Source organism: Marmota monax, unplaced genomic scaffold, assembly GCF_021218885.2.
Source record: "Marmota monax isolate L192 unplaced genomic scaffold, Marmota_monax_Labrador192_F-V1.1 WCK01_AAM20220418_F8-fsc00059, whole genome shotgun sequence".
Taxonomy (NCBI): Eukaryota; Metazoa; Chordata; class Mammalia; order Rodentia; family Sciuridae; genus Marmota; species Marmota monax.
In genome coordinates, this window is record NW_026693595.1 from 4,255,753 (window position 1) to 4,281,046 (window position 25,294).

The 25,294-nt window shown below is 36.1% G+C and overlaps 1 protein-coding gene across 1 annotated transcript in view; it reads right to left on the minus strand.

The window, feature by feature from the left end:
- Tmc1 (transmembrane channel like 1) overlaps window positions 1-20,985 on the minus strand; it is a 163,765-nt gene extending 142,780 nt beyond the window's left edge. Inside the window, exon 1 of the mRNA XM_046459450.1 lies at window positions 20,826-20,985. Coding sequence (XP_046315406.1) covers window positions 20,826-20,841 — 16 coding nt within the window. The 5' untranslated portion in view covers window positions 20,842-20,985. The remainder of the gene's footprint in view (window positions 1-20,825) is intronic.
- Between the last annotated feature and the right edge of the window lie 4,309 nt (window positions 20,986-25,294).

Genomic DNA, 25,294 nt, shown 5'->3' on the forward strand with positions numbered 1-25,294 from the left:
ATGAAATTCTGACAAATCACATACAAAAACATATTAAAAAGATAGTGCATCACAATCAAGTGGGACTCATCCCAGGGACACAAGTTTGGTTCAACAAACGGAAATCAATGAATGTAATTCATCACATCAATAGACTTAAAGACAAGAATCATATGATCATCTGAATAGATGCAGAAAAAGCATTTATATTTAACAAAAAAGCATTTATATTTAACAAAATACAGCTCCACTTTATGTTCCAAACACTACAAAAACTAAGGATAGCAGGAACATACCTCAATGTTGTAAAAGCTATCTATGCTAAACTCAAGGTCAACATCATTATAAATGTAGAAAAAAATGAAAGCATTCCCTCTGAGAACTGTAAAAAGACAATGTTGCCCTCTTTCACCATTTTATTGAACATTGTCCTTGAAACTAGCCAGAACAATTCGACAGACAAAATTCAAGGGATACATATAGGAAAAGAAAAACTTAAACTATCCCTATTTGCTGATGACATGATTCTATATTTAGAAGGACCAAAAATTTCCACCAGAAATCTTCTAGAACTAATAAATGAATTTATCAAAGTAGCAGGATATAAAATTAACACCCAGGATTCAATTCATTCCTATACATCAGTGATAAACCTACTGAAAGTGAAATTAGAAAAACTATCCCATTCAGAATAGCCTCAAAAAATATTGACAATCAATTTAACCAAAGAAATGAAAACTACAGACCACTAAAGAAATTGAAGAAGACCTTAGAAGATGGAAAGATCTTTCATGTTCTTGGATAGGCAGAATTAAAATTTTCAAAATGGTCATATTACAAAAAAAATTACACAGATTTAATGTAATTCCTATTAAAATCCTATTGACATTCTTCATAGAAATAGAAAAAGCAATCATGAAATTCATTTGGAAAAATATGAGGCCTAGAATAGCCAAAGCAATGCTCAGCAAGAAAACTGAAGCAGGAGGCATCAAAATCCCAGATCTTAAATTATACTACAGAGCTATAATAACAAAAATGGCATGGTTTTGGCACCAAACCAGACATGTAGACCAATAATACAGAATAGAATACATAGAGACAAATCTACATAAATACAGTTATCTCATACAAGACAAAGGCGCCATAAACATACACTGGAGAAAAGATAGCCTCTTCAACAAATGGTTCTAGGAAAACTGGAAATCCATATGTAGCAAAATAAAATTGAAATTCCTATCTCTAACCCTGCCCAAAACTCAACTCAAAGTGGATCAAGAACCTAGGCACCAGAACAGAAACTCTATGCCTAATAGAAGAAAACGTAGGTCCAAATCTCCACCATGTTGGCTTAGGAACTGACTTCCTTTAACAAGACTCCTGAAGAGCAAGAAGTAAAAGTAAGAATTAACAAATGGCATGGAATCACACTAAAAAGCTTCTTCTCAGCAAAGGAAATAATCAAAAATATAAAGAGAGAGCCTATAGAATGGCATAAAATCTTTACCATATGTACCTCTCATTGAGCATTAATCTCCAGGATATATAAAGAACCCAAAAAACTTAACATCAAACAACCAAATAAGCCAATCAATAAATGGGCTAAGGAACTGAACAGCAAAACAATAAATATGATCAGTCAACAAATATATGAAAAAAAATGTTCAACATCACACTAGCAATTAGAGAAATGCGAATTAAAACTACACTGAGATTTCACTCCAGTCAGAATGGCAATTATCTCAAGAACACAACAACAATAAATTTTGGAGAGGATGTGGGGGAAAAAGTCACTCATACACTGCTGGTGGGCCTGAAAATTGGTGCAACCACTCTGGAAAGCAGTATGGAGATTCCTTAGAAAACTTGGAATGAAACCACCATTTGACCCAGCTATCCCACTCCTGAGTCTATACCCGAAGGACTTAAAATCAATATACTACAGTGACACAGCCACATCAATGTTTATAGCAGCTCTTTTCACCATAGCTAAACTATGGAAGCAACCTAGATGCTTTTCAATTGATGAATGGATAAAGAAAATATCTATACACAATGGAATATTGCTCAGCCTTAAAGAAGAATGAAATTATGGCATTTTCAGGTAAATGGATGGAACTAGAGAATATCATGCTAAGTGAAATAAGCCTATCCCCCAAAATCAAAGGTTGAATGTTTTCTCTGATATGTGGATACTAATTAACAATTGGGGGATGGCTGGAGAAAGAATAGAGGTACTTTGGATTAGACAGAAGGTAGTAAATGGAGAGGAGGGGTATGGGGTTAGAAAGGATAGTAGAATGAATCAGACATTATTACCTATGTGCATATATGATTACACAACTGTTGTAATTCTTCATTATGTACAACCCAAAGAATGTGAAGTTATGAAACATTTATAAACGATGTGTCATAGTGCATTCTACTGCCATGTATAACTAATTACAACAGATTTTAAAAAAGAAAAGAATTTTGGTATTCTCAAAGGAGGTATATAAGGGTTTTTCAAGAATCATTGAAATCACCATTAATTGTAAACTGGGATAAGAATCATTAACATTTTTTTCTTAATGATTATTGCTATTGATAGAATGTTAATATCCTCCCAAATTCACACATTGAAACCTGACTTCCAATATAATGATATCAGAGGTTTGGAAGGTAATTAAGTTATGGAGTGATTAAGTTATGAGCCTTTATGAATGGACTAGTACCCTTATAAAAGAGACTCCAGAGATTTTCCTTACCACTTCCACCATGTAAAGACACAGCAAAAAGATGGCCCTTTACAAATTAGAAAGTAGACTCTCACCAGACACCAAATCTGCCAGTGACTGGATCTTAGCAGTCCATAGAAATATAAGAAATAAATTTATTGTTTATAAACTACTCATACTATGGTATCTTGTTAACCTGTAGATAACCTGTAGTAACCTGAGCAGATAAAGATAATTTATATTATATTTTGAATAAATAAGAAATGCCTTGTGTTAAGTAAAGTCAGAAGGAGAACAGGGAATATAAGATGGTACATGACCACAGATCACACACGTGCAGGTAAAGGGGCAAGAAGTGACCATAGGTCTACAGAAATCTAGAGTCAGAAAACAGAGGTTCAGAAAGAAAATCTTAAGGAAGCAAAGAAAATAGTTATATTTTCTAACTTCTAGTGTGCGTAATTACATCTTAAACTCAAGGGGGGAAACATGAACCCATTAAAAAGACTTCTGTAAATACAAGGAAAAAATGGGGGCCATTCATTGACATATGCTCACCTCTGAATAGCAGGGGCAAAATGAGAGACTTTTGGGTCAAATATGTTGTGAGCTTGAAAATTAAAGAACATTGAACAAATATAATGGATTTTATAAGAAAGATTAAGTAAGAAATTAGTTATAAACAAATTTTTCTTTAGTTGGATGAAGTTGAGAATGTCACACACAAATGTACTAATAAACTGATTTTCCCAACACGGTCATATGTAACTAGCACAGACACTATGGGTACTATCATGAGAATAAGGAAAGGAGTTTCTGTGAATGATACTATTCCTATGATCATTTTGGCTATGGCTGTTAAATATTTTACTTGAAGAGTACAATCAGGGATTTATTTATTTGTTTGTTTGTTTATGGTACTGGGGATTGAACCTAGAGGTGCTTAACTAGTGAACCACATCCCAGCTCCTTTTATTTTATTTTATTTTTTTTTTTGAAACAGAGTCTCAGTAAGTTGCTTAGGCAACTAAATTGCTGAGGTTGGCCTTGAATTTGTGATTCTCCTGCCTCAGCTGCTGAGATTATAGGAGTGCACCACCACACCTGGCACAATCAGGGATTTCTAATTACCTTACTTTCTGAAGCATATGAAAGTTAAAAGTAATTGAACTGTGTATCCCACAATAGTCAACCAATTCCTAGGTGAAATTGATAACTCAATAAAAAACATAATATAGTCAATAAGAATGGATGGATATATATATATGTATGTATATATATATATATATATATATGTATATATATATATATGTATATAAACATATATATTTGTGATGAGTAGTTTTTAACTACTCTCATTTAATTTCATGTTCATAATTAGTTAATTATTCTAGCATTACTTTACTAGTAATAAATATGAGGTTTGTAAAAATTAAGTAACTTGCTAAAGCTTACAAAGCAAGAAAGTGGCCAGACTAGGGTTGAAACTCATAAGCATGAGTATTGATTCCCAAGACTCATGTTCTTAATATAATTCATGTTTCTTTTAAGGTATAGCATTGTCTTCAATACAGAAATAGTTAAACTAACTCAGATATATATTAAGATTTTTTCTGTGCTTGAAAAGACTGTATAGAGTTCAGTACATTCTACTTCAACCCCTTCAACGTGTCAAAGAAATTGGATATACACAGGTCTAGTAATTTGCCAAAGATCATATAACCAATAAATACATAAATAAGATTTCATGCTGGTCTTCTATTTCCATATCCAGTGTTGTTTTCACACCACGCTGCCTCAGTACATTCACTTCTGCAAAAGACGGAACCCTGATTAATTCTGAGAATCTTTGCCTTCAAGATTACTTTGATAGAGTCAGGCAAATCCACTAAAAACAAAATATAAGAAAGAATGTGGCAAATTCCACCAGAGAAATATAGGCAAAAGGCCTACAAGAAAGAGAATGATGGGGGTGGGGAGGAGAAAGTTTCACTAGGAATTTCAGGATATTTCTTTTGGTTACTTTTCAAATATTTTGGAAAACAAAACATATAATATAAATAAACATACATCTCGCTATCTATATCCTTTGTATTAATCCTAATTTCTTCGAAGTCATGACCATGAAGAACACAGTCTATTTCCACGTTTGGCCTACTACTGAGGAATATGAATAAGAAAGGGTACTTTTCCATCGGGTCTTTAAGATGATTCATGTTGGCAGTTGGCTCTAATAGAAAGAGTCTGTGTTTGAATCAGACAGCTTTGTTTGAGTTTGGGCCTTGCCACAATTTTGTATCATCTTATATTTTGGTAACTTCCTTAGTGAAAGAAAGGAATAACAAGCATCATACAAGGCTGCTGGGAGAACTAAATATAACCACAAATGCATGTAATATGCATAGTAAAGTAGCTGGCATGGAACAAAGTTCGTACTAGTCTACAAGTGCTAATCGAATGCCTTAATACATGCATGCAAATATTTGGCATTTTTGATCTATAATTCTAGGTAAGGAAGACACATCTACTCTGAGTTTTACCTTAATACCCTGGACTCAACAAGTAGGAAAAATTCATAATATTTAGTCTGAGATGATACTAATTGGCATTTCACCAAAAGATAAAGAACAGAAATAAAATATTGCTCCAAATTGTCTCCTGGTACTTTTAGCTCCTCTGACACTCATGCCCATGTCTAATGCCAACAAACGTTAAAAGTAGAGGCAGTCACATTCAAATGTTTGCCATCTGAGCCAATGATGAGCTTCACCATTGACATTTTTTTGTTGTTGTTGCTGTTAGCAATTGGAGGAGCAATTGTAGCACAGGCTTAGGCTAAATAGTTAACAAGGGACTAGCAGCCACTGAGTCTTTCAGTGCTACAGAAATTGTAAAATCAGTTCCATATAAAGGAGTAGGTAGGAGTCAGTGCAGTCTGGACTGAGAGATTTGCATGGTCTCCCTCACCCAACCTCAGAATTCCTTTTGTTGGCAGTATTCTAAGACCCAGAGGACAGATCGTCATGACTGTGTAGCAACGGAAAAAGAGGAGGTACTTGACATCCTAAAAGTTGGGACTTGTCCTTGCTGATATATTCTGTATGTTTATTATTAGTGATTTTTTTGTTTTGTTTTTAGTTGATGGTAATCAATTTTATCCTGATTAAAGGCCAGAAGGTTGAGACTGTAAATTGTGACTGTCCCATCCTACAGGGAAGGACAATGGCATAAGATCTAAATCTAGTCTTCTAAGAGCCTGGTAGAAAAGAGGAGAGAAAGCTGATGTTGATGAAGAGAGAACCCTCTAAAGAGCAAATAATGCAAGTTCTCATTACTTTTTAATTTCCTATTATTGTTTACCTGGGATGGTGTGTGTCATCCTCAAAGGAAAAGGCTGAGTAAAACACTATGTTCCTGAGTGCCTCTTTCTGTTCCCAAAATCTAGCCAAGTTAAGGGAATAATGAAAGCCCGCTGGGCCAGAATATCCAAATACATATTATCTTGAAGGACACTAGTTTTCTCTTATGTATGTTGGGAATTAGGACAAGTTCCTGTTATCTGTAGAAATCTGCTTCCTTGAACATCTGACAGGATGGTTCTCCTTGGGATGATGACCACACAAGGACCAAAGCAAATTCATGCTTATAAAACTCCTCTCTCGGCAGTAGCCAGTGCAGATCAGAGGACCATGGAGAGTAACATGCTCATCCAGGTGGCCACCCCAGGAAAAACCATGTGAGGGATAGGTAGAATTGCTTTCCTGTGAGGCACCAGAGGCACTTCAAGGAGAAGAGATTCACCTCTTCAACCCATCACCACTGGACTTTCCAGCATGGCACCAGAGGCACTATGTGAGGCAGAGGTGCGTCTGTCCAGCTTTTCCATAAGCATTTTCAAAAACCTTCAATCTCATTTCCCATATCCAGGTGTCTTTCTTGGCTTCTCAGCAACCTGTCTCACTGTCCTAGGACAACTGGACTGAGAACAATATAGAGAGAAACACTTTGGTTATTTGGACAAGTCATATCACAATTCCAGCAAGTAAGACCATAGTACACTGTTATGGTTTAGATGTGAGGTGTTCCCCAAAAGCTCACCTGTGAGACAATGCAAGAAGGTTTGGGGGAGAAGTGATTGGATTGTGAGAGTCTTAACCCAATCCATGATTTAATCCCCTGATAAGGATTAATGGAGTGGTAACTGAAGTGGTAGCGTGTGGCTGGAGGAGGTGGGTACTGGTGGGGGGGCATGCCTTTGAGGCATATGTTTGGTATCTGGCCAATTAGGTCTCTCTCTGGGCTTCCTTATCATCGTGGGAGCTGCTTTCTTCTGCCAAGATATTCTGCCTCAACTAGAGCCCTAAGGAAAGGAGCCAGCCTCCTATGCACTGAGATCTCTGAAACTGTGAACCCTTAAATAAACTTTCCCTATTCTACAATTGTTCTGGTTGGGTCCTTTAGTCACAGCAGTGAAAAAGCTGACTAAAATATACAATAAGTCCAGTTTCCTAATTCAATACATAATATTTCTCAGATGATTGATGATAGGACTAGAATTGTCATGGTAGCCTCAGAAACTACTCAGATTCCTAAGTGCATTCAGGTGTTCACAAGAAAGTAATTCATGGCTCATAGAACTTCACCTCTGGCTTTTCAAACTCATCTTACCACTCAAACATCAAAATACCATCCTGTCTCCTGAGTCATGGAATCTCACTGTGAATGTATTTGTGTATAGTTGTGTGCATGTAGGGGAGAAGACAGAGACACAGGAGAGAGAATTTTTGAAAGAGTAAAAAATTTCAGAATCCTGGCTATCTTTTCACAACTTCTTTATTATTCTCAATATCTCTTAACAGTAAGTTAGTTCCAAAGAACAAATTGTGTCAATTGTCTGTGCTTGGTAAAGCTGTTTGCTTGCCCTGAAGCAAAATCATCAATAGCTTGATGGATATGAGATTAGCTTATTTTTTATTCATCAGCTCAACCTGGCAGCACTGAGAGTATATTTTAATGGGTTTCATGGACAAAGGCCCTGAGTTTTCCTCTTCATTCTGTGATGCTGGATCCTGCAAATGTCTCCAAACCTCTTTCTTGTCTCCTAAATCCTGGTGGATTCCCAGTAGGGAGAAGCCAGGCAATGCTTCTCAAAATCTAATGTACATAACTTTCCTTGGAAAACTTATGAAAACACAGACTCCTGGGCCTCCCAGGAAAGTCTAGCCTCAGTAGGTCTAGGGAGGACCCAATAGTTGACTTTTCTAAAAACTTACCGGGTGATGCTTATGCTGCTACTGGTTCTCTGGGAACCACTGCTTTGGCACATTCTGATGGACAGGGGAAAGTTAATAAGCACCTGCCACCTTCTTTTAGGGTACATAATTCTCATGACCTAGAAATTATATTTCTTTGTCTATCATTATGTCAATCTTACATCATCTTGATTACTGTACTTTTGTAATTAACCTTGAGGGCAAGTATATGCCTTCTAACTTGGTTCTTTTTTTTTCAAAGACTGTTTGCCTCTTGTAAGTCCTTTGCATTTTCATATGAATGTTAGGATCCATTTGTCAACTTATGCAGACATTTTAAAAAGCTACCTAGGACTTTAATCAGAATCGTACTGAATATACAGATCAGCTTGGGAAGAACTGATATCTTAAAAATATTGTATCTTCCAATTCACAAATTGTATTAATGCTGGTCACAGAGAAAGTTGGGAAATACTTCCTCCTCAATTTACTAGAAATGTTTATGCACAATTAGAATTACTTCTTCCTTAAGTGCTTGGTAGAATTCTCTAAGGCATCAATCAGACCTTGAAATATTTTTATGGGAGAGTTTTTAACCATAAATTCAATTTTAAAAATAGATACAAGGCTATTAGGGTTGTCAATTTCTTATTGAGTGAGCTTTGTTATGTCTTACCAGTAATTTGTTCTGTTTATCTAAGTTGCTAAATTTATTGGCAAGAGTGTTTTCACAATATTACCTTGTTGTGCTGGGCGTGGTGGCACGCACTTGTAATCCCAGTGGCTCAGGAGGCTGAGGCAGGAGAATCCCGATTTCCAAACCAGCCTAAGCAAAATCCAGGTGCTAAGCAACTCAGTGAGACCCTGTCTCTAAATGAAATACAAAATAGGGTTGGGATGTGGCTGAGTGGTTGAGTGGCCCTGAGTTTAATCCCCAGTAAAAAAAAACAAAAACAAAAATCATCTTACTGTTTTCTTATCTGTAGAGTTTTTGATCTCACCTCTTTCATTCTTGTTTTCTGTGATTAGGTGAATAAATATTTCATTAAAATTAAATTAACAATTAAAGTTTTTACCTCTTGATAAATTCCAAAATCTGGCCAGTGGTTTTATTTTATTGATCTTAACAAGTTTTTGCAACCTTAATTTTCTCTTTGTGTTCCTGTTTTCTGTGTCATTTACTTCACCTCTGGTCTCTGTTACTTTCTTCTGCTTATTTTAGATTTCATTTGCTCTTCTTTTTTTAGTTTCTAAGGGAGAAACTGGGATCACAGACTTTTCTGAGAGGTATAGAAACTACAGGTTTTCTTTCTTTTTTTTTTTTGATACCAGGGATGGAACTCAGGGGCATTTGACCACTGGGCCACATCCCCAGCCCTTTTCATATTTTATTTAGAGACAGGGTCTCACTGAGTAGCTTAGCGCTTCGCCATTGCTGAGGTTGGCTTTGAACTCTCGATCCTCCAGCCTTGGTCTCATAGAAGCTAGGATTACAGGCATGCACCACTATGCCCGGCTTAGGTTTTCTTTTAAATACTGCTTTCACTGTATCTTTAAAAATGTAAAGTGTTTTTGTGTTTGTGTTTTAATTCAGTTCAAAACACATTCAGATGTCTCTCTTGAATTCTTATTTGACATGCGGATCATTTACAAGTATGATATTTACTTTCTAAATATTTGGGGATTTTTCCAGTTATTTTCATATTGATTTCCAATTAAATTTCTTCAGTCAAAAAATATATATTTAATATTTTTTAACTGTAGATGGATACAATATCTTTATTTTATTTATTTTTTTATGTGGTGCTGAGATTCAAACCCAGTGCCTCATGCATACAAGGCAAGCGCTCTAGACTGAGCTACAACCCCAACCCCAAAATGTATTTTTTATTATTTGAATCTTTTAAAATTTATTTTTGGCTTAGGATAGTTTTTCTTTTTAAAGTTTCTGTATGCACTTGAAGAAAATGCGTATCCTGCTTTTCTTAAGTGAAGTGTTATATAAATGTCAATAAGCTCAAAGTTGTCAAAAGTTTTGTGGAGTTATTCAGTATACTTACTGATTCTTTTTCTTTGATTGTTCTATCAGTTATTGAGAAAAGGGCATTGAAATCAAACTATAATAGTTTGGTTATTTATTATTTATCTGTTTACTTATTTTTGTTTCAAACATTTACTTAGGATACCTTAGTCCTATACTTATCGAATTTTTAAATCTTTTTGCAGGCCATTCCTGCTCCTAGAGACATCAAAGGCTCTCTTAGCAGTAGCTGCTGATAGCATCTAGTGCCTTCATTTACATAAAGATATAGACCAGAAAAAAATTTAGTGGGAAATAAAAAGCTAAGTAGATTTTTTTTTAAATGAAACATATTAATTACAGCCCTGTCAGATTGACCCACAAATCTGGGAGCTAAGGTGGCTTCATGGTGCCAGACATCATGTTCAGGCCTCCTGACCAGAGGCTGAGTCACCAGTTGCCAGACTTGTCAAGGTTTATTTCAGGTACAGGTGCTTCCCCACCATCCCACCCAGGCCATCTGAATGCCGTGCTAAAGCACCCTGGATGTGACATTCTGAGTGTGAAATATCTTCGCACCACTTTCTACAGCAGCCTACCTAATAAGTATTGTATCTTGAAATAGACTTTCTTCCTTGAATTCTGCCTTTTAATCCACATAACTTAATGATGAAATAGCACCAGAGGTCAACCTCCTTTTCTAAAACCCCCACAAGCAGGAGTAGGAACTTAAACAAGAAATGCCTCTACTTATGACCCTTTGAACAAGTCTCAGGAGGTAGCTTACAAAATTCAGGTTCACGCCACTCATTATTCATACCGTTCATCATCCATTCAATAAATGTTTACCAAATCTAACTGGTTTTTTTGGCAAAAAGGAATATATAGTTTAAAAGGTCAACTCTATCCCTGCTTTCCCAGATTTTCCAGTGTAATTAGCAGTCCAGTAATTCATCCTGTCATTTCTGGAGGAGTCTTGATGGTGAAGGTATACTGTTGCAGAATTTTTTACTGTTCTTTCCTTAAAAATGGCAACACATTTCTCCTTACACAGCTTATAAAGTGAGCACCTTTGCTTTCATATCATTTAAAACAAAACCAAAACTTTTGAGGGTATTAAACATCAAAGAATCAAAGATGAAATCTGGCACACACTCAAAGGCTTCCTAAAGAAACAAAATGGCTTTCAGGGCAGAGCAAGTAGCCAAATCCATGGTCCTGGTACCCCTGAAGGAAAACAAGAGGAATCAAAACAGAGCTTGCAATTAGGAAAAGCAACATGGAAAATGGAAGCCAAAAAGGAAGCAATGCCAATTCTTACTAAATATTCCAGGAAAGAGATTCAAGTTCTGGACAGTACAAGCATTCAAGTGTGGATTTTATTTTGTTAGGGATTTTAAAAATTTCTTCTCCTGACAAAACCCAAATGTTCCATCAAATCTGGCTGAAACACCCAAGGCTATTTACCTATGTTGTCTCTGATGGGCTGGGGGGAGGGGTGCTCTCCAAGCCACATTTGCATCATGAACAGGAGTCCCCTGTATGTAGATTTTTCTCTAGAGCAATAGTCCACTGGCCAGCAGATACAAACCATCAGTGAGATTAGCAACTAGAAAATTGAACACAGTAAGCTTCCCTCAACTTTGGGCTTTGTCAGGACAACAATCTAACAGAATAATGATTTAATTTCATGAATGTGTAAAATAATTTATATGAAGAATCTCACAGAGTGGAAAAAACATAATCTGATCAAGTGTTTCAGTATTTGAGGGGAAAAATGGTCAATATTCACATAAGGAATGTAAATAACATCTCTACAACAAAGCACTTGGAAAAGAATGATATGTAAATGAAGAGTACTTAAGACCCCAGAAAGTAAGAAGAGGAAGAAGTCATGCTGTACTGAGGAAATTCAGGAAAGCATTAAGAGGAGGTGGTAACCAACTGAGGCTTGAAAGATGGGTCTTGCAGTTAAGACCAAGGAGGGCTAAGGTATTATTTCAATCAAATAAAATTTATAGCATGGAAAATGTATTAGACTAATAGGGAATGGAGAGTAGATCAAGCAAATTAGATGATTAAACTTAAAGTAAGACCAAGTTCAAATGGCAGCATGATGACACACCAGTGATGTTTATACTTCTCAAACTGGTGTGTCATCATGTCTGCCACAGGCACTTAGTCTTACTTTAAGACTAAGATGGATGCTTGGCAACATGAAACCATCTCACCTTAATGATGATGGAAGAGAAACAAAGGAATAATACTCTTAGAATTAGTCAAGGTCTAAGAAAAATATAAGGCATGGCTGAAAACTCAAAAACACATCTTTAAGTAATGATTTACCCTCCAGTGTAAAGATAATGTGTTGACATTTTTCCATCCAGACACTTGGATGAAATAAGCTAAAATGAAAAGCAGAGGACAGAGAACTCAAGGGCATTGGATCCTGGATCACAATGGTGTTATTACCACAATACAGGGAAGACACAGGAGGATACACTTCTTAGCTACTTGATAATTTTGACTAAGACTTTCAAACATCTCCAACAGGGTCCAAAGATGTTTTTGCAAAAAGAATCTCATTTGTTCATATTTTCACCAAAGTATTAAAAAAGTAGAAATCTATTTTTCTAAGAATTCAGTGGGAGGTTAATATTATCATTATGTTGATGAACCCAACATAATTCTATCCTAAGATTGGGAGTCATCTTGTCACAAAGTTATGAAAAGTTCATTTCTTTTTTACTAAGATATCTATTTGGCCTGCCCATACTGTGAGGGCTAATCTTGTTTGGAATTCCTGCTGGTGCTCTAAACTCACCAATGCCTAGCTCTCCTTGACCAGATAACAACCCTCCCTAGGACCTTAGCAGCCCCTCATAAATTCTGATGTTGGAGTCTCAATTTACTCCCTACCTTGAAATGTTAAGCCATATAGATCATTAACTTGCTGTCTGCCTTTGTATTATGCTTGCCAGAACCTTGTTAGCTAGCTGTAAGTTCCCAAGACACCCCCCTTTATAACTTTTTGTGCTATAAAACCTTTTTCCTAGAGAGCTGGGGTGTTGTCCTCAGGCCCTGCATTTGGGGTGAGGCAGGTACTAGCCAACTCTCTCTTGTGTACACAATATAAGCTTGCTTTAATTTGACTTAAAATTGGAGTTGGTGGTCTTTTCTTTGCATTGTGGTTCAACAATGTGTCTGTTGAATCAGAAAAATTCAGAAACTCTCTGAAAAACTGTCTATATGGGGAGTTGGAACAGATCTAGAAAAAGAAGAAAACTTTTTCTCTGAGTCTAAAATAAAGATCATTTTTTCAAAAGTTGACAGAATTGGGGGTAGAAATGGTTTTGTACTGTATTGCATCTCAAAAAGCAGATGTTTAAAATTGGATAACTGACCTAAATATAATTCAGTAAGCTCAAGGAAAAGGAAAGATATCTGAGGTAGAAAATTGTGTTTCACAAAATCTCTGTATGTAAAGCCTGGACTTGCACATGATATTGATCATGAAATTAAAAAAAAAAAAAAGCACTATTGCTGAGAAGACTTTTTAGTACTTTATTACTCAGGAAGTGCCGTGGCTTTGCATAATGAGGGTACATATTCAGTTCAGACTTTAAGCAGAAGAGAACAGTAATATCAAGGAAGTATGAAGGATTCTCAATCTATGGTGCATGGATCACCCTTCCTTTCAAGGAAAAACGACAGACATGAGGAATGAGAAAGATCATTACTTTTCAGGAGTGGAAAATGACTCATAGCACTATGCAGTTATTCTCAAGGTCAGAAAGCAATGACTATATTCTCTCAGCCACCAGCAATTAAGGATCAGGAAGCACAAATAGAAATCCTCACTTACGTCAGAACTTAAGCAGAATAGACTGCAGATACCAATGTATGAACCACCCATAAGAAGTATCTTAACTATCTTGCTTAAAGCTTCTAATTATTTTCTTGAAGAGAAAAAAAAATGGGTATTTTATCAAAACCTACTATATAACCTACTAACTATAAGTATAGTTCACTTTATTAAGTGGAGGTCATTTGTTTAAAGGGTGAATGAACCTGCCTTTAACCACTTTTTTAACCCTAGATAACACCTCATATAGATTCTGTAGCTTTCTGATCATTTTCAGTTATCAGAACCACTTTATTTTGATAATTCAGATTCATTTGGAGGGAGTAGGATATCAGTTCAGTCTGCATTAAAACGGCAATCTCAGAGCCGGCCCTTCCTCCTCAAGAACTGAGGCTTGGAGACCTAAGTGGGGAAGGTGATGTAAGACTCCCCCTGACCGTTTCTTCTGACTCCTCTTTCCACTCAACATGTAGCTTCTGTTTCCTACATGACCTTGACTAGCAGAATGAGATTACTAAGAGCAGAAGGGCAAAAAGTTAAGCATCCTCACTTCCCCTGGGTGGCCCCCTTGAGCTTGTTGTGACTGTTGCCTGGGAAAACTTGTGAGTTCTTCAAAACCATTCCATTTAGCCCTGAAGGAACCTCCACACTATGGTCACTTGACTTAGTTAATGCATCCTCTTGAGGGCCTTTTCACACTCCCGGGGTGCCACCTCAAAGTTCGCCCCGCAGGCTGCCTCCATAGCTGCACAAACCCTTGCCCTCGCAAGCAACTTTTTTCAGAGAACAATCAGCAAAGTTACTCAATCCTGCTTCTTTCCACTGCATGTTCTTGGCTCAGGAAGAATATGTGAATCCTTGCCTAAAATATGATAGAAGTCTAAGCTGTTTTCAATAATTCTATTTCATGAAAATGTATTCCTATTTACAGGTAACACATTAATACCAGATTTAGCAGAAAATCATCTAGGAAAGAAAATGAAAAGTTAATTTAAAAAAAAAAAGGAAGGAAGAAAGAAGAGTTAAGGACAGAACCTAAGAATTATTTTCTGTATATCAGGTCTTACACAGTAAAAATAGGCATTATCTCTATTCTACAGGCAAGAGAGACTAAAAGCAGTGAAAATATTTAGTGATTCTGAATAACTATCATTTTATTTTTCTAATTTCCTGTGTTTTGCCCCATTTTCTGTGAATGGAACCCTGACATATTTATCCACCTAGCTGAGAAAATAAAAGTTTAAGGCACATTTAGCCTCATCCTTACCCATCACATCTCCTATATAGAGCCAGAAAGAATGAAGCAGATTAACAGAAGGTAGAGGCAAAGAAAATTCCCTGGGTTTGCTACAGTGTTTTCTGGTTCTACCTGATCCTGAGGCTAAACTTCATTCTTGCCTTTGAGTTTCATGAGTCATTTTCTGCTATCTGTAGCTTAAGCTAGTTTAGCTGGAATATATTGTTTTCAACTGAATTGCCCTTTACTAATACAATGGCTCAAGGTATAAAGCTTAAAAGAAGTGAAAAAAGGATTCAAACCTGGTACTGCATGATCTCAACATTTGTTCTACTGCCTACATTGCAAGAAAACCAGGCACAGGTCTGGGATGCATGTACAGAACTCCAGCAGTCAGGATTGGGAAGTCATCACCCAGCATAATCAAAACTGATATGATTTCTGAATGTTTCTGCTACAGCAAAGGGTTGATAGAGATAACCTGAAGAATTTTCATTAGAGTCAGAGAAAAAGATTAAAAGATTTGGAAATGAGAAAAAGTGCATGCCCAGCCCTATCTTATTTATTTTATTTAGATGCAGGGTCTCTGTGAGTTGCTTAACCCCTCACTTTTTGCTGAGGTTGGCTTTGAACTTGCCATCCTCCTGACTCTGCTTCCCAAGCCGCTGGGATTACAGTCGTGCGCCACCGCACCCTGCAATCTTGTATTTTTAAAACTTTTTATGTGTATTTGTCTGATCTATCAAATAGATTAAGAGCTTTTTGAACTCAAGAAGAATCTATTGTACATTTTGTTATATTTAACAACCAATAGATATATTGGTCGTTGTTTTAAGTGAGTTAAAATTAAAGGTATACAGCTTGTTCAAACACAAGGAGATAAGAGAATACTTATAGGTATGACCCTTGTGTATACCATACCACAACCAGAAGAGGAGGAAGAATTCTTACATGCTAAAATGAAATATTTAGGTTAATAATAAGGATAAATTTCCAAATTGAAACAACTGTTAAACCGAAGAATGCATTAACAGGAGAAAAATAAACTTAAGAGATTAAACTTCTTCAAAGGGACATATTTTACTACCTATATCAATTTGGGTTTAGATCATGTTAATGTTGTCTCAATTAATAAACAGGTATAGACTTTAGGACCCTAAGTCTAAGAACTACAAGGACATTAGACAAGAGTGGAATTTCATCCTTCTTTTCCCATGAGAACAGATGATATGGGTATACCTAATATTTATGGATATTGACAAATTGAACTCGGATACCCTTGACAAAAATCAGGATTGTAATAATTATCTTAAACTAGAAAAATATGATTTAAAAATATAAAAGCATGTTTACCTCTTTATATCACCCAAAAGTCATAACTAGAGGGAATCCTCAAATAATTAAGTAAAAGCATATTATAAAAACAGTACCAGAATTTTGCTTCCAGCCCCAATGGTGTAACTAGGAATGGTTACCTTCTTATATTAAGCAACTAGAAACCCAATGAAACATCTCTCTTAGCTTCTACTCAATAAGCAGCCCCAAACAATGATCTCTCAAAATACAAATGGGACTGAGATCAGCCCAGACAGACTGAGGAGAGTTTCTGGGCTACAGCACACAGAGGAGAATCTCAACAGAGGCTCATGGTATCATTGAGTTGTGGCAACAGTTCTAATTTCAGGTAGTCCAACACAATTAGAATTTGCAGGGTAAAATATCAGAAAGAAGCTGCATACAGAAAGATCTGGAGGTGATTAAATCCTTTCAAACTTTGGCTGAGCACGGCTCTTGGCATATATGTGTAGTAACCACCAAGACCAAGAAAAGACCCATCAGAGAGGACTGGGAAAAATCACTTGTAGAGCTCATAAGATGTGGGAATAGCCAGGCACAGTGGCACATATCCTATAATCCCAGTGGCTTGGAGGCTGAGGCAGAAAGATCCCAAGCTCAAAACCAGCCTAACCAATTTAGTGAGGCCCTAAGCAACTTAGTGAAACCCTATCTCAAAATAAAATAAAATAAAAGGCTGGAGAAGTGGTCCAGTGTTTAAGTGCCCCTGGATTCAATCTCTGATACCAAAAAGGAAAAACAAATGGGGAAATAGTTTAGAATATCCACGAGTCAGAACACAGAGATTTCCTAGTTCATAGACATCGTTTAGAGTCCTCAGAGGGTTATTGCCCAGACCAAAATAGCCCTGCTGTGAACGCACCCTAATTAAGCTTCAAAGCAAATCTCAAAAGTATCCCACTCATTCCAAGAAAAATATAAAACACAAAAACATTTTAAGAAATACAGAAAATCTCAGAACAACGTTCAACATTTCAACATTGAATAAAAATTATCAGGTAAGCAAAGAAATAGAAAAAAATAAAATAAAAAAACAATGCCTTCCAACCAGGAGAGCAATCAAGTCAATCGATGAAAGCATCCAGATGACACAGGTGATAGAATCAGCAGATGACCAATGGTACAGAATAGAAGACACAGAGACAAGCCCACATAAATACAGTTATCTCATACTAGACAAAGGAGCCGTAAACATACATTGGAGAAAAGATAGCCTCTTCAACAAATAGTGCTGTGAAAACTGGAAAACTATAAGCAGCAAAATGAAATTAAAACTTTATCTCTCACCCTGCCCAAAATTCAACTCAAAGTGGATCAAGGACTTAGGCATTAGACTAGAGAAGAAAAATAGGCTCAAATCTCCACCAGGTTGGCTTAGGAACTGACTTCCTTACCAAGACCCTCAAAAGGCAAGAAGTAAAATCAAGAATCAATAAATGGGATGGGATCAAACTAAAAAGCTTCTTCACAGCAAAGGAAATAATCAAGAATATGAAAGAGAGAGCCTACAGAAAGGGAGAGAAATCTTTGCCACCTGCACACCTCAGATATAGCATTAATCTCCAGGATATATAAAGAACCAAAAAACCTGTAATATCAAAAAAGAAAATCCAAATAACCCAATCAATAAATCGGCAAAGGAACTGAACAGATACTTCACAGAAGAAATATGATTGGTCAACAAATATATGAAAAAATGTTCAACATCTCTATAGCAATTAGAGAAATGCAAATTTCATCTCATTCCAGTCAGAATGGCAATGATCAAGAATAAAAGTAATAAATGTTGGCGAGGATGTGGGGCAAAAGGTATACTGATATCATGCTGATGGGACTGCAAATTGGTGCAACTACTATGGAAAGCAGTATTGACATTCCTCAGAAAACTTGGAATTTGACCCATTTATCCCACTCCTTAGCATATAATCAAAGGACTTAAAATCAACATATTATACCGATGTAGTCATATAAATGTTTATAGCAGGGCAATTTACAATGGCTAAACTCTGGAACCAACCTAGGCACCTTTCAGCAGATGAATGGATAAAGAAAATGTGATACAATATACAATGGAATATTACTCAGCCATAAAAAAGAATGGCTTTATAATTTTTGCTGGTAAATGGAACTTGAGACTATCGTGCCAAGTGAAATAGGCCAATCTCAAAAAACCAAAGGCCAAATATTCTCTCTGATATGCAGATGGTAACACACAATAAGGGAGGGAGAAGGGAAAAGTAGAAGTTTAGTGGATTAGACAAAGGGGAATAAAGAGAAGATAGGGGAAATGGGAATAGGAAAGACAATAGGATGAATTGAACATTATTTTCCTATGTTCATATATGGATACACCACCAGTGAAATTCCACATCATGTATAACCACAAGAATAGGATTCTAAGTTATACTCCATGTATGTACAATATGTCAGATGTATTCTACTGTCATGCAATCTAAACAGAACAAATTTAAAAACTACATTCATTTACAGATCGATTTTTATCCATTTTTGTTCATTTTATCTTATTTCTAACTGAAAATAATAATTATAAATACTAGATATTAAGAGGTACAATGTGATGTTTTTGATTTATATTTACATTATACCTCTTTTATTAAGTCAAACAGAAACAGCTGGAAGATACTAAATACCCTTCTTTTGATGGTGAGATTTTGTGGTTTTTGTTTCATCGTTGAATATATTTTTCTAAAATTCATGCATTTTTGCAACTATAAATATTACATTCATAATCAAAATAAAGCTACTAAGTGTTGATACCTATAACTGAAAAAGCAATGTGATTAATGATAAATAGTAGACAGCATTAATAATCATTAATAATAATCAATTCTATCCAGTGCAGTGGCACACACCTGTAATCCCAGTGGCTCAAGAGGCTGAGGCAGAAAGATCGCAAGTTCAAAGTCAGCCTCAGCAACTTAGAGAGACCCTAAGCAACTTAGCCCTGTCTCAAAACATAAAGGAGGCTGGGGATGGAGCTCAGGAGTTGGTGTGTGCCCCTGGGTTCAATTGCTGGTATAAAATAATGATGATGATAATAATAATAATAATCAGTTCTAACATTACTTGTTTAATGAGATGATCGGCCTTTAAGACAGCCCTTCACAGCTTTATTTTATGTTTCAGTAAGAATTGTAGGAGCTCTAAAAAAGAAAAAAGAGGAGGAGGAAAAAGAAGAGGATGAAGAGAAAAAAAAAAAACTCACTGCAAATACCAAGACCTAGCCTGAGAAGCTTGGGGGCTTGAGGACCCCTAATTGGGGAACACATAAAACATGTTACCCAAGATGTAAATCATGTCCTTATTAATGGAAAACCAATTCCAAACTGCTGAAATCTAATATGCAACTCTGGACTATTTCAGTAGTTTCTTGGGGCAAGTGAATAGACCCTCTTGAGAAGTTTGTATTTTCTATTTTTGTTTTCTAAAAGCAAAGCCCCTCTTCAATACAAATGCTCCCAGGATCCCCTGATGTTGGAGGTTAACAAAATAGCTGAGCATACTAAACAGGATACTTCTTAGATGCCCAAGATACTGCTCTGAAGCTAGATGGCTTTAATAGATTATCTCTAAATGAGGTCTCCGTCTCCACTTTCCAGTCTAAGATTAAATGAGTCAGCTAAAAGAATGACTAATGGCAAGACTACCTGGATTACATGAGATATTCTGAAAGCAAATATGTATGTCCAGGTTTTTCCTATTTGAAAATTCTACCAGTTTATCTTTGAGGACTGAAACATTGCTAAAAACGGATCCAAAAGTAAGCCACATAAACATCACAGAATGACTGCTGACCATGCCACACATCATCCACATGGCCCTGAAAATGCACTCTGTGGTGAGTCACAGCAACCAAAACCATATGGTATGACAGTTCTCATCTCTCCCCACTAATATCCTCAGAGGTGTGATTTCAGGTATCTTTTCTGGGCTTTCCCTGTCTTAATCTGTTTCCTCCCTTCCTCAACTTTAGTTAACTCAGAACCTTTTCTGAGTTAATGCATAAGCTGAATGCACAAACTGAAACAGAACAAGTCCCCTTCAAGAGGCTGTCCCATGAACCATTCTGATGATAGGTCACAGTTCTGAACAGAAGCTGAAGTTCAAGTTGCTGGGCTGGAATCTCAGTGGATTTTGCTTTCCCCACTGTCTTCTTGCACAAAAGGGAACTTTGAGCTATTATCAGTTGGTAAAATCATACATCCGTAAAGAAAAGAAATTGAAGAATACTAAATCCTTCCCAATTTCTCAAGAAACAAAGGAATCTATCTACAAAAAAAAAAAAGTCTCACAAAAATCAGGGAACAAACTTTACAAACAAACTTATACCTCTTAGGAAGGAATACTATTCCACAAACAGGTAACTATTTTGACATACCTTTTTTGGGTGGCATCCTGGAGGTGTTCAGTCAGGACGTCTGGGTGGGTGGCCTACCGGCTGGCTCAGCTAAGCATAACAGGGTTAAAGAACAAAGGTTTCAGGTTTGATCCACACACTTCTGCCTGCCACTGAAAGTCTCCCCTGGTGCCATTTCACAGTCTGAAACGTAAGAAGGTACTAATTTCCTCACCATTAAATTTTCATGAATGTTTAGTTTACCATTTAAGGATGGAGTACTCAGGTCAAAAGGGTCACATTTGGAGCTAAGGGTTGAAACAAAACTACATAGATCACCTCAGTCTCATTCAGCCCAAATCTGGCTCCATCCCACTCTGCATGTTCTTGCCTCTCCTTTTTAAAGCCCTCCATTCTTGGGGGCAGTGTAAGTTCACCATAAGGTGAGAAATACCAACTACTAAGTATACTTGGGTAAATTAAATGAGTAAGTAAGAAAACCACTCCTACGCCTAGAGTTCACTTTAAGCAGCAAAGTATAGAAGCATCCAACTTAGCAATCAATCTCCAATGTGGGGAAACCTGAAGACATGGCACCCCTTTTCTCAACTTCTGTGAAAAATAAAACCTGCTATAAGAGGAAATGTCTATTTTTCTGGGTAAATACATTTTTTTTCCTCTTTCCAAACTTCTCATAGGAAAAGTTTATCTTGGTTTTAGAATGATTAAAAAAATTATTTACATCATTGAAAAGAAAGAAAAGAACCAAAAAAAAAAAAACCCCACTGAAATGTGATGTTGCAAACGAGGCTGCCTTTTTTGAGAGAGGACGCTGGCATTCTCTGGTTACTTCATGAGAGCAGGCATGGCTGTCCTGACCTTGGCAAGAGGAAGCAGTGTTTTGAAATGGATCCTAGTGGCACATTTACATCAGCAGCTTTTGGCTTCACAAATCGACTTGTGCACATATATGATCCTTATGGAATATTCAGAGCAGTGTGTAAATTTTTAACCAAAGCAGTATAGCAAACTCCAAATCATAGGTTAAAACAAGCTTAAAACAAAACTGATGTTCACCAAGGTTTTCCCTTTTCTAGGCACTAGATCTTAGCTGGAATAGCAAGGTAGAAGACTGCTGATACAAGTACTTAAGTTTAAAGATACCCAGAGTAGTTTTATAATTTGAGAATTAATAACAAATGAAATTTCAATTTTTTTTCACATGATGGAATCTGTAATCTAGAGTGAAAATTATGTACAACTTGACGTATTAAGCATAAATATGAAATAATTCTAAATACTATTCTGGCAAAACCCATAACAAACATATGAACAAATTTTAAAAGAAAGAGGTTCTGCAAGGCTTGTAGCCACAAAATTACAAAAATAATACTAAAAATTAAAGACAGAAAGCATTAACAGAAAAATAATTCTGAAGATAAAATAGACTACTTTAAAATAAGAAAATTCTATTCATTAAAAGATGGTCCAAGGAAAAGTAGAAGGAGCTATTTTCAACTCACTGAGCACCTTGCAGGATTAGTATTGAGGGTCCAATATTTATAGAGGGATAGTAGTTGAGGCTGGATGGGAGATGGAGCCAGGGGGAGCCAGATAATTTTTATGCCAGTTTTCCCTGCACTTGTTCATTTCCCTCATTTTACAAGGGCATGAACCAATAGCACGTTGCTCAAGAGTTAAACAGTTTCTGAGCCCTTACTGCATCTCAGTGGCTCATAGTCATTTCATTTGAGACTCAGTATATCTCCCTCTTTATCCTAAACCCCTATCTAAATCTCATCTAAGGAATGAGAAACCAAGATGGCTACAGGCATGGATATCAATTTCCCCCTATTTAAACTGGTTAAATTGATAAGTGTGACAATTCCAAATATTGGAGAATGAGGATGAATAAAATCTCTTATATATGCTGATGGAAGTATAAATTAACTAGAAAATTCTACCAAACCATGACTTAGCAAATTTGCTACCAAGACTGCATACAAGAAACTCCTGCACATGTTCCAAAGAGGCAAATACTATTTGTATTAGCAGCACTGTTCCTAATAAGAAAGCAATGACAAAAACACTAAAGCATCCTCACCAGCATATACATTATAGAATAGTCACAAATATATATATATATATATATATATATATATATATATATATATATATATTATGAAATATAATAATTTTGAAATAATCCCAGTGCATAATGTTATATAACAGTAAAAGTGAATAAATTGATATACAGCCACATTTTCTTTATATTTTTAAATTATCTTGGTTCTTCAGTACCAATAAATATCTTTACATAAAGCCTCTTTATAGGTACATTAAATATTAAATGGCATGGTATTAAATGCTGTGATAAGCTAATTTTCAAGGTTCACGAATAAATAAAATTACTTTGACTAGAAATCACAATGTTGAAAAAGTAGAAAATAATTAGAGGACTTATACTATCAAGTCTCAAGACATTACTAGAAAGCTATTAGTAACCATGTCAGTGAAACCAGAGTTTTGAGATGAAACTGGATTCCCCTCTTCTGTGGTTTATGGGGTTTGTGTAGGTTGCAGGCATCACAAATTTCTTTCTGGGTTCTTTTCTCACAGATTTAAAGAATAAATCCACAGACAATCAAAGGAAGAGTGAATGAAGTAGAATTTATTTATGTGAGAAGACAGAGAGCTCTCCAATATGGAGGTAGCAGGAAAACCCATTTTGTTGTGCTAGGTTAGGGGCTTATATGGTTTGGGGGTATGAACATTGATCAAAATCTATGTTAAACGGGCTTTGAAAAAGTATCAAGGATATTGGTTGTATCCTTTAGCCTGAGCTTTAATCCCTCCTATATTTCCTATTCGGGTTCACTCTCACCTTCTATTTTTTTCCACTTCTCTGGGACAAAGCAGTTGGCTAGAGTGTTTCCATAGCTGAGTCTCAGTCTTTTACATTTGAAAAAAGCCTTGATGGAGCCCATAGATAGTTCTACCCATTAGTTAGTCTCTTGGTGAGGTCAATGCCTTTGAATGAGACCTTATTTAGGTCTGAGTACTGGGATCTGGGATCTGGTTTGTTAAGAGTGTTAGAAATACCGGGGTGTTAAAAGGTAAAATCAGACACACACTTGCAGAAGTAGTTTTTGCAAGGCAAAATTTACTTGGGCAGAAGGGCGATGTCTGCGCTACTGAATAAACTGGGTCAAGCCAGCACACCTAGCAGCCCACTTCTGTTTATCCCTAACAGCACTGCCCCTTACTCTGATAGGAGTTTTGAGTTTTGAGTTACAAGCTATGTGATTAGGTAGTTTTTAAATTGACAAAGGGAAGGGCTATTGTTAAAATGACTATGATCAGATACACTTGGGCCATTCTCAGGTGACTTGATCGAGGACTGTAGATAGATAGGCTTTCTTATATCTCAATTTTACAAGTAAGGCTAAATGCTATATTCTGAACATGAATATGAACATGAATATAAATCACTGGACTGTTTCTCACAAAAGGGTCCCAAAAGGCTCCCCCTTCTGGATAACTTGGATTTCTCTTATTTCAGGCTTGCATTTTTCCTGCAGATAACAGGTAGTTTGATGAGGACTGTGAAATATCCTCTCCACTTAAGCCAGGCAGGGCTGCATGTAAATTGCTTCTTGGAAAGAAAGCATGTGGAAGTCAGCACAATGAGCCGATTTTATACCATTATTCCTATAACCTCATTCTGTTCCTACCATTCACATCTGTCTGCCCCCTATTAACAGTATAGTACTTATTGGCGTTAAGATGAATGGATTATGGGAACAGAAGACATATATATGTATGTCTATATTGTGTGTGTGTATGATAAAATGAATTTCAAAATTAAAAATAACTACTCCCCAAAAGCCCCTGTTAAAATAATGAAAAGACAATCATGGACTGTGAGAAAAATTTGCAAATCATATGTCTGATAAAGAACCTATATTCAGAATATATGCAACTCTCAAGAAGAAAACAACTCATTAAAAATATGCAAGGGATTTAAACAAATCATTGACCAATGAAGAAAATGATGGCAAATAGAGAAAAGAAAATTAAAATCTCAGTGACATACTGCAAAACATGTATTAAAATAGCCAAATTTTTAAATATTGGCTATACCAAGTGTTGAAGAGGATGAGGAAGAACTAGAACTCTCATATACAGCTGGTAGAAATGCAAAATGGTATACATTATGAAAAACAGTTTTGCAGTTTCTTAAAAAGTTAAACATCTACCTACATTATGAGCCATTTCACTCTAAAAATGCAGTTTACTGTACATCAATTTTATCTCAATAAAATTATTATAAGTCAAAATAATGAAATGAACCAAAATGACAGTGCTATGAAATAAATAACAAAATTAATCTATTTTTGTATACTTGATTACTAAAGGAAAGAGAGGAAAAGTAAGAAGGAAAGAGAAAAGGAAGAAGGGAAGGAAGGAAGGAAGGAGAAAGGAGAGACAAGGAAAAAACTGCCTGTGGA